At 50.2% G+C, this 9,905-nt stretch overlaps 1 protein-coding gene across 2 annotated transcripts; it reads left to right on the top strand.

Moving 5' to 3' along the window:
• The first annotated feature begins 4,169 nt into the window (after window positions 1–4,169).
• C10H17orf58 (chromosome 10 C17orf58 homolog) lies at window positions 4,170–8,910 on the top strand. 2 transcript variants are annotated; one of them, XM_070561575.1, is made up of 4 exons: window positions 4,170–4,308; window positions 6,387–6,926; window positions 7,121–7,312; window positions 7,954–8,910. In XM_070561575.1, the coding sequence occupies exons 1-4, from the start codon at window positions 4,233–4,235 to the stop codon at window positions 8,142–8,144; spliced, it is 999 nt and encodes a 332-aa protein (XP_070417676.1). In that variant the 5' UTR covers window positions 4,170–4,232; the 3' UTR covers window positions 8,145–8,910. The 2 variants fall into 2 exon arrangements, with proteins under 2 accessions (XP_070417676.1, XP_070417677.1); XM_070561576.1 differs by lacking the exon at window positions 7,121–7,312.
• The last annotated feature ends 995 nt before the right edge of the window (window positions 8,911–9,905 follow it).

Genomic DNA, 9,905 nt, shown 5'->3' with positions numbered 1-9,905 from the left:
AAGCACCTCCGTCGTGGTGTACGAGAACAACACAGCATCCAGTGTGGTGTAGACACTGACTGCACCTGTGTGAAATGCTGTCCAAGAAAGAAAGAGCCTGGAAGGAAAAACGTGGGAATGTTGTAGTGACTGTTGGGCATGAGGGGAGACGAGGGCTACATTTTGTAGTTCTTGTGTCCACTCCTTTATTTCCATTATTGTATTTTCCATTACAATAATGCAGAGCGATAGGAAAATCAAATAAAGAATTACAAAGCAGTTTCTCACAACCTCTCCTGGGCTCTGCCGTGTCTGTGGGAGAGTCCGTCCCGTCCACAGGGCATCGAGGCTCGCCAGCACCTTCTCGCCCTGGCGATCCTTCCCGGGTGCGCCACCATGCTTCCTGGGCCTGGACAGTCTCCATGCTCTCTCATGCCTCCGGGCCTTTGCATGTGCTGTTGGCTCAGCCTGCAGGGCCTGCCCTCCTCCATCTGTCTGGTGAAGCCCAGTCGTTCTTCAAACTGGTGTTGATGTGACGGCTCCCGCAGCCTTTCCTTGGTTTCCACCTCCGTTGACCAGTCCTTTCTCTCCAACAGGTGCAGCTTTTTAATATTGCACTTGACACCATAATTGAATGTTATTTCCCACAGTAATCTGTGAGCCACTCGACTGGAAGATTTATGTCCTAATATCCCAGGACCTAGCTCAGTGCTTTTGGAAGTAAACCTAGGGGTTGTCTGTGAAAAGTCTGAAGAATTTGCGTTGGCCCTGGTCCCAAGCAAGAAGGTCCTGAAATAGAAGAACTAGAACATGACCAGAATTTACCGAATGGAACCCAAAGCGTCCGTATTGTACTCTTTCTGAAGAATGATTATGACTGGCATCTCTGGCTTCTACACAGTGCTTGGCACAGAGTATGTGGATACCAACTGGTGGACTGCAATTTAGCCCCGGCACTAACCTCCCAGAGACAGTGCAGACCCCGCTAGTTAAAGGGCATAGTCCACAACAAGACTGCCCTCATTTCAGACCAACTGCCTACAAACCTGGGGGTTCTCAGAGCCCCCTCAGGTTTGATAATTCTCTACAATGAGTCACGAAACTCAGGTAAGTGCTATACTTACAATCACAGTTTTATTATAAAGGATACAAATCAGGACTGGCCAAATAAAGAGACACATAGGGCGAGATCTGGGAGGGTCCCAAATATACAGCTTCAGTGTCCTCTCTCCGTGGTTCAGGCACATCCCTCTCCTAGCACATCAACGTGGTCACCAACCAGGAAGCTCCACTGTTTTCACTGGCGTTTCGTTAAGTAGGCATGAGGGATTAAATCGTGGCACGCCATTGAACCCAGTCCCCAGCCGCTCTCCCCTCCCTGGGGGTCAGGCTGGCTCACAGTCCCGCCTCTCCAACTGCATGGTTGATCTTCCTGGGGACCATTTCCTATCCTGAAGCTATCAAGGGGCCCTGCAAGAGTCACCTCATTAGCATAAACTCAGGTGTGATCCAAGAAGCTCTTGAATAAGACACTTGCATCATTTGGGAAATTCCAAGGGTTTTAGGAGCTTCCCGCCGGGAACCAGGCACAAATTCTTTATTATACAACACATGGTAGATGCTCCATGAATATTTGCTAAGCAGAAAGATACACTCAAAATACCAGAAATTGGCAGGGGAGGGGAAGGCATTCAGGCTCTTACCGTCTTCTGCCTCACAAGTGTGTACACCTGTTGTGGAGATGGACCCCTCAGGCTACGAGAAACCAAAACCCTTAAACATTCCAATCCGAGGACGAACTCACTGTGCTCCAGCTCATATTACCAAGCATCCTGATGATAATCTGGCTTCCCATGTGACTTGTTTACAGCAAGAGAATGCTAGCCAGGCTGACACGAGCATGCACTTCTGCCCGAGTCGATTTCTCGTTGTAAGTTAATACAGTGACATTCTGGCTGACACAGATCAGTCTCTGAGCTCTTTGTGCCTTCCACCATTAAGTGTGGTTTCTGAGCCTGCAAGCCAGACGCTGCCCAGCACCCAGCCATGGACCTGGGCAAGATCTTCCAGGCCTCCAGGAGCCCGTGGGAGTTCTCCAGCCGGCTCTCTGCCTCTACATCTCAGGGTGTGGGTCTCAGGGCATTCACAACATTCCTGCAACAGAAGAATTTCGGAACACCCCAAACTGGATCTGGGTGACTTGAATAGAATCTCAAGCAGGCACGTCTGAGATGTGGTTGTAACTGAAGAAGCTTAAGCCTAATTAATTTTATCCCATTTGATTTAAAGAGCACGTGAAAGAAGAGGATCTCAGGACAACTATAAACCAGGCCCCAAGAGCACAAATTTCATAGTGTTTATCTGGTCCTGGCCAGAGGCTGGAGACACTGTCTTTGGTGTGTGTAAGCCTTGCACTGACTGGAGAGATTTACTCTTTTGGAGGAGATAGAGAATTCACTCTAAAACCTGAATGAGGAAGATTGCCTTTAGCTGCAATTCAGTTTAGTGCTCAACAGGTAAATTTCTGCTTAATAATTAGACCTCTGAATCACCTTTACTCCTCTCCATTGCAAATTAAGAAATGACATTCTAGCTTATACGTCTACTTTTTATGAGTTTGGTTACTATGAGTTGGTCCCACAAATCTGATCCATTGATATAATTGCGTTTCTAGCTGAGGTTCAGACTACAGAACATAGTGACCCCCTCCAACATATTGTCAGCCTGTGACTAGACAGTTGGCTCCTTTCTAGATGAACATATTTACCTCACTGTATCCTTCAATCCACAACACACCCGATTCAGGAACCTGTTCTACAGTATCCCTGAATGATGGTCTCTTTGGATGCTCCCAGTGGTCAGGAGCTCATAGTCGTAACCCTTCAAAGCAGTCTGCACTCTTGGAGGTCTCAGTTGTTAGAATATTCTTTCTTAAATTGAAATTAAACTCATCACATCATAACTTCTACCTACTGGTTCTTTCACAAAATATAACACACGTTTCTGTGCGCCTCAGCTGCCTCTCCTCAGTTCCTCCAAAGGAACTTGAACAGGATAGAGTCCAGCCGTCTCTCTCCCTGTTCTTCTCCTCCTGGCTTTCTAGCGTCTGTCTTGAAAACATGATCCCCTCAGAATCTGGTCAGTCCACAAGCACTATTGGTTTTGAGACATAAGATATTAATGCGGCAAAAGTTTGTTATTTCTTTTAGCAGCCGCACCTCACTGTTGGCTCATAGGCTTCAGACAAATTGCCTTCCTCTCAATGTATTTTCCCTTCCTTTTGGATTTGAAGCTGTGGAAATGAGATCCACATCGGCAGGGTTGTGGGTTTACGATGGGGACCTCATCTCCTGCGTTGGTGAATGCTGTTTCTGTCTAATGTGAGGGAGAGGGTCCTCAGCTCAGGATCAAGATACAGAGTCATTTCAAGAGTTCAGACCTAAGCAGTGAATGAGTTTATTTTTCTTAGAAAGAAAGAAAAAAAAAAGGATTCATCTTTGTCGAGGGGATGAGCCATCTCTGAGATCGGGGAGGGTGTCTGGCTCATCTTTGTCCAGAGCACCCGGCAGGTGGAGGGCCCTGAGCACGGGCTGGATGAGTCCAGCCAACTAGACACCACTTCCAGTTGAGAGAGCAAGGGAGCGGGAGGGAGAAGAAAAGCTCTTTTGCTGTTTTTCCTTCCTTCTGGCTCTAGAACATAAATACTGTGTATATGATAAAACAGTTTAACCAAAGGACGCAGGGACTTGGTTTCTCTGCGGATCCCTGACACATCCTGGGAGAGTCCTCTGTCACCGGCAATCCTCTCCCTCCCACGAGCCCGAGCCTCCTCAAGCACTCATTTGCCTATTTGCTGCTGACTTCACCTAAAAAAAACTTCCTATCGCTCTCGCTCCTCCACCCTGTCCCTCAGCCCCTCGACGCCGTTATTCCCTCCACTCGCCGCCCCGCCCTGGCCTCCCTGCACCCCGGCCCGCAAACGCGCGCGGGCTTGGAGTTTAGGGTTCGATGCTATCGTTGCCCACGGGTCGCACGACAGACATTGGCAGGGACGACCCGAGAGGCCATGTGCTCGTGCTCCTTAGGAAGTGGGAGAAATCTCTGCGGCTCGGTTTTGTTCCAGTGGCCTGTTCAGTGAGGGATTCCCGTTTCCCCAAAGGCTGCCCCTCATTAGCATGAACGGGGGGGGGGGGGGGGGAGAAAGAGCAAAAGCCCAGGCTCAGGGCTGGAGCCTGCGAACCGTGTCGACGAAGATGACAGCTCGAGCCTTCTGGCTCCTCTGCTTGATCGTTGGCTCATCTCCCGAAGCCCCAGTGGCGGAGAGAAAAGGTACGATCGAGGAAATGCTGAGCCCTGGGAGAGGGGCTGGGGTCTGGGGAGGCGGGTGGGGGACTGGGGAGAGGGCGCGATGAAGGGAGGGACGAGAAAGGGGGCAGAGTGCGCGAGAGAGGCGACTCCAGGTCCGGGGTCGTGTTCCAAAGGAGCAAAATGTGTCCCCAAGATTTTGAGCGTCTTGGCAGCCTTTTCGGAAAGAAGCCAGTTCAGCTACCGAAAGGGATCCCGAGCGAGCCGGGCAGGCTGCAGAAAACTTTGCATGCTAAGTAGTGGCTCGGTCCCCGCGGAGGGAAGTGTCAGAAGGGGTCGCCGCGCGCCTTTCGGGAGCCGTGCGGGCCGGGCTCGCAGGACGCGGCGGGCGCCCCGGGAGCGCGGGTCCACCCTGCACCCGGCCTGGCCCCGTCCCGGTCCCCATCCCCTCCCTGGCCCCGTCCCGCGGACGAGCAGGGGCGCGGGGGGCGAGGGGAGCCGCAATCGGACGTTGCCCCCTCTCCCCGCAGCCCCGGCGAGTGGCCTTGGGACACCTGAGTCTTTAAAACGCACACGATTTCACGCATGAAATGAAAATGTGACTGAGGGAATGCATCCATCAGGGCTTCTCTGCGGGGCGGTGTTTTTGTTTTGCTTTTAGTGGGATGTTCTGCTCGATTCACTATCTCTGGGAAAAATAGCTTCCGCACCTCACAGGGCAATTGACTTTGGGTTATTTTTCCACATGGAAATTGAATGACTTCAGTGGCATTTAACCCAAATATCAGACAATCTTTCCCATGACAACAGATGGTGATATCAATGGGGAAGCGGTGGTGAGGTCAACAGTTGACAGTCAGGAATTGGATATCCCCCAGAACTTGATTCAGCTGTGTGTGGGACAACGTTGAACACAATGAGTCAGAATCAACCTCTTTGCAAAAACATGAACTATAACCAGCTATTATTGCTGGGCGAAAGCTGATTTTTTAAGGAGATTGTCAATTTGGCAAGTGGCAAGTGGCAAGTGAAGTGTTGCAAGAGGTGCAAAGGGGCGGACCAAACCATCCACTACAAGACGAGGGAAACGCTGAAAACCAGCCGCTAAAAGAACGGAAAAAGACAAGTTCTTGCGTCCGTCTGGAGGGCACTGGGACCCAGGCAAAGGGGGAGGTGATATTGTGTAATTGGGCATGAAAAGTTGCCCAGCTTCCAAGCTGGCTGAAGTCTGCTCACCAACCTGTCTGCAGAGCTGGGGGAAATCATTAATAATTGAAAAAATTTGTTTTCATGCCCTATCATTTAGGGGCTTTTCCTTCACCGTGGGGCGGGGGTGAAATGTCAGCGATGTGTGTGCTTTTAGACTTAACCAGGGGCCTCTGCCTCCCAGCCATGCTGTAAAAATCTTTCTTAGCTGTGGTTTCCCAACTAGTAAGTGGTGTCCAAGAAGCCAGATAAAAATCCACTCACAACTGCTCGATTCTGCAGAGACCAAGATGACAGTGTAAACACGGATGGGAAAACCAAATAGTTCTGTTGTCAGGGGCGCTTAAACAATTAAGAGAACCTGTAATATGAGAGCTTTCTCCCTGGGGTTTGCTCAACAAACTGTACAGAGCAAAAAGGCGGATGTTTATATATATGTTAAAGAAACGGCAAAAAGAGTTTGTTATTTAACCAAAGTTGTCAGATATGTTTAGTCCTAGAACACACTGGTGGTTGTAGTTTTAAAAGCTATAGATTTGAAGAGGTTCCTTAGCAAAATGAAACGTTCCCACCAGGCCTCCGGGTCCTCATGTGGTGAGAAAAATCTTCTTCCTTGGCCTCACTCTTAGAGGACAAGACCCTCAGCTCCGCCTTCCTCCGGGGCCTAGGAAGCTGCGTTGCGCTCGGACCCGACGCCGAGGTTGCCCTCCCCTGGCCGGGGGCGCCCTCCTCCCCGCTCCCGCTCGCTCTCCTCCGCGCCAGCTGCCCTCCCGCAGGTGCTGGCTAAGTCTCCACGGTCCCCCGTCGCCTCGCCCCTCCCAGGGCCCTTTCTTCTCCCCACTCGCGGCCTCCCCTCCCCTGACAGCCTCCCCGCCTCTCCCGCTCTCTCCCTGCAGCCTCGCCGCCCCACAACAGGAAGCCCGACCCCGGCGGCGGCGCGAGCGCCGAAGACACGCCCGGGCCCCGGGCGCAGCCGGTCCCCGAGGCCCCGCGGCGGGCGCGCGCGGCCGAAGCCGCTCCCGGACCCTGGTCGGAGTCTCGGCGCCGGAAGCCCCCGCCGCCCGCCGAGAACCGGGCCGGCTTCCGGGAGGCCGCGCGCGCGCCCGCCGGCCCGCCGAGCCCGAGCCTGGCACAGGCTGAGAACCGCGCGTCGCCGCGCCGCGCGCCCGCGCCGGAGGACTCCCCGCGGCGCGCGCGCGCCCGCGCCCTGCGCTTCCCGGCCGCGCGGCCTCCCGCGCGCGCCGCCGAGGCCCCCGCCAGCTCCGCCCACCCCAACCGGCCGCGCGCCGCCGCGCCGCCCCCGGAGCCCGCGCCCGCGCCGCCGCCGCCGCGCCTCGGGCCGCCGCAGAGGGACGCGGAGGCCGGCGCCGAGCCCTGCGCGCGCGCCTGCAGGGCCGACCTGGACGAGCGCGAGTCCTACTGTGCGAGCGAATTCGGTGAGCCCCGCCCCGCAGCTCCGCCCGGGCCCGGCCACGCGGACCCCTGAGCCAAACCCTAGAGAAACCCACCCGCTCGACCCTGCAGGCCCCAGGCCCGTGTGGACTCTGGCGATTTGTTAAAAAGGCACTCGGGAAGGAAAGAGGAGATGGGCGTTATGCATTTCTCCAAACTCTTTGTTTTTTGCAAGCAGCCGTGAACGGAATCGTGCATGATGTGGACGTGCTCGGCACGGGGATCCGGCTGGTGACTCTGCTGGTGGATCGGGACGGGCTGTACAAGATGAACCGCCTGTACATCACTCCGGACGGGTTTTTCTTCCGAGTCCACATATTAGCCCTAGACTCCTCCAGTTGCAATAAGCCATGTCCAGAATTTAAACCTGGTATTGAAACTGACCTAAGTGACCGCTTCATATTTGTGCTTTATGCCACTATTTGTCACTTGGATGCCACAGCTCCGCCTCTGTTGGTCACCTCAGTACCTTTTTGGGGCGGGAGGGGTATTCTAAAATGAATAGAATTTAGATGACACGTATTATTTCGGCCACTCTGTGATTTAAGCTCCATCAGCCTCCCCCCGCACCTCCAGTTAAAGGTGGGAACAGCGTGGATTGGCACAAAGCAGGCACTCGATAAGTCTTTGCTCACAAATGGAGTGAATGACGAAACGCTGTTGCCAGAAGGGATGTATAAGGGGCTCTGTTTTAAACTGAATTTAGAAGTCTTTTTTGGGGCGAGGAGAAGACTCCCACATCTTTCTAGAGATGTGTTCCGGAGACCCCGCCTGATGCACACAGCTTTGTCCTGTGATGTTGGCTGTTTACAGGCTGATTCATCTGGTTATCTTCTAAAGGTCACTAGATTACTTCCACCTGTTGTCTGACGGTTAAATGGCTGAGATTCAACACGTGCAGCAAGATAATAGATACAAGCCTAGGCATTTCTTAAAGGTCTTAGGTTTTCTTATTGTTTCATAGCATTTAAAAGACACTATGACTCGCTATTTTGGTTCTTTCTTTTTCAGGCAGCAGGTATATTGTGATGGGCCACATCTACCATAAGAGACGGCAGCTCCCTCCAGCTCTGCTCCAGGTCCTGAGAGGGCGCCTCAGACCGGGAGATGGCCTGCTCAGGAGCAGCAGCAGCTACGTGAAAAGATTTAACCGCAAAAGGGATGGGCAAGTTCAAGGTGCAGTTCACACCCAATGTATTTAAAAAGAACCACCCTGGCATTTCTGGACCGTAAGAGACTTGGAATTCGGCAACAAGACAGGAAAGGTCTTCATGTCATGGGATCTTCCTTTAGAATAGGGCACACAGCTCCTTTATGAACTAGTTGCATAGTTCCAACTCTAATCTTGAAGTTGTCACTTCCTTATTTACAAAACGCTTCTTAAGTGGTATGCTTCTGAGCTCAAAAGTTATCCAACTCTTGTGCCAGTCACTCACACAGCTCAGATAACTGACCTGTCCAGTTAACAGATCACTGCTTCGTATTGTTTATTTTTAATTATTTTAATTTAAATACATTCTTCAGTAGAAATAGTTCACAAAAAACATTTCCTTAATTTTAAATATACAACTTTGAATAGTTTATATCATGTATCAAACCAAATTTTATATTCAAACCATCACATTTTAAAATCTGTACACAGCAGTAAGTGCACTACTCAAAGACATGGATGAAATGTCATTTTGGTCAAACACTACTTAGGGCCCAAGACAACGATTAAAGTTTTACACTTAAAGGGTATTAAAGGACTTAATTCAAGCAAAATATTACTCAAACAAGTGTTCCTGATGTACCACAACGTAAGATATAGTTTATTTTCATGCCTCTCTGCTCCTAAAAACATGTTTTGTGCCGAACTGGCAGCTAGCCCAATGCTAAACATATTCTGGGTGTATCTGATGTCATTTTTGTATTAAGACCAAGTATCATGTTTGTGTTTGTAAAGCAGTAAATCTTGCCTTGAAATCAGATCTTGGATGCACCTGGTTTTTTTAGCCTCCCTGAGCCCCAAAGGTTTGGGAAAAAGCCTTTCTCAAACTTACTCCCCAAACCCTGGAACCAATATTCAATGACAGCTTGCAAGCATGTGAATTTTAAACGTTTTCCAGTGGGTTTGAAAAAGGTTTAATCATTAGCTGAATTTAATATTGATTTTATACTTGAGTCCACAGAGACATTAACAATTTTTTTTCAGAAGACCAAGCTGTACTTAGTGAACCTGAAACACTGTGAATAGAGACACTGATAATCCATGGCTGAGGATGACTGCCTAAAGAAAGATAAAAAGGGACTGCACTGAGAGAGAAAAGCAGTCCATTTGGTCTCAAAGGAGATGTGCTCACGGAGCTCGAGCTGTCTTTAGTCTGTCATGGCCGCGGAGAAGCGCTATATCCCTGAAGGGCGCCAGGACAGGAAATAAGTAGCAACAGCACAAGACGTAACAGCTGATTGTGGTGGGAGGCACTGTTACTTCATTTATCCCAAATGGGACAAAGAGGTGAAATAAAAGTTGAGAGGTTCTCACTATTCTGTGGTAAACTATTACTGAGGGGTTTTTAGAGAATTTTCCAAAAATAAGTCTTGCCCAAACTTATTAAAAATCGTCCTGGAATTGCTTCTTGGGAATCAACGGCATTATTACATGAACTACTGGCAGTAGGGTATGCAGCAAACGAAGCGCTTTTGGGTTAGTTTTCTTTAAGATAAAAGTTAACTCAGATGTAAGATAGCACCAGTCACAAAAATCAAAGCCGAATTTCTAAATGACAAAAGGCTAAGTGGTGATCTTGAGTAACAGGGTGGGGAAAATAACAATAGATAGATTATTGGTTGGTCAGATGTTAGAGCATAAAGAGAAGAGTTATAAATAGCTCTGGTTTAAAAGAGAAAAAAAAAAAGGACTTATATAAGCCTGAGGGTTAGGGTTCGATTAGGCTGATTGATTTGGTAATACTCAGTTTGAG

Source organism: Equus przewalskii, chromosome 10 (genome assembly GCF_037783145.1).
Source record: "Equus przewalskii isolate Varuska chromosome 10, EquPr2, whole genome shotgun sequence".
Lineage (NCBI taxonomy): Eukaryota > Metazoa > Chordata > Mammalia > Perissodactyla > Equidae > Equus > Equus przewalskii.
This window is presented reverse-complemented; position numbering and strand designations above follow the sequence as displayed.

What these genes read in the sequence shown, in the direction of transcription:
- C10H17orf58 (XM_070561575.1), top strand. Translation starts at nt 4,233, where the DNA reads ATGACAGCTCGAGCCTTCTGGCTCCTCTGCTTGATCGTTGGCTCATCT. An exon ending in CTACTGTGCGAGCGAATTCG is followed by an intron (nt 6,927 to 7,120) that starts GTGAGCCCCGCC and finishes TTTTGCAAGCAG; the next exon opens with CCGTGAACGGAATCGTGCAT. An exon ending in ATGTCCAGAATTTAAACCTG is followed by an intron (nt 7,313 to 7,953) that starts GTATTGAAACTG and finishes TTTCTTTTTCAG; the next exon opens with GCAGCAGGTATATTGTGATG.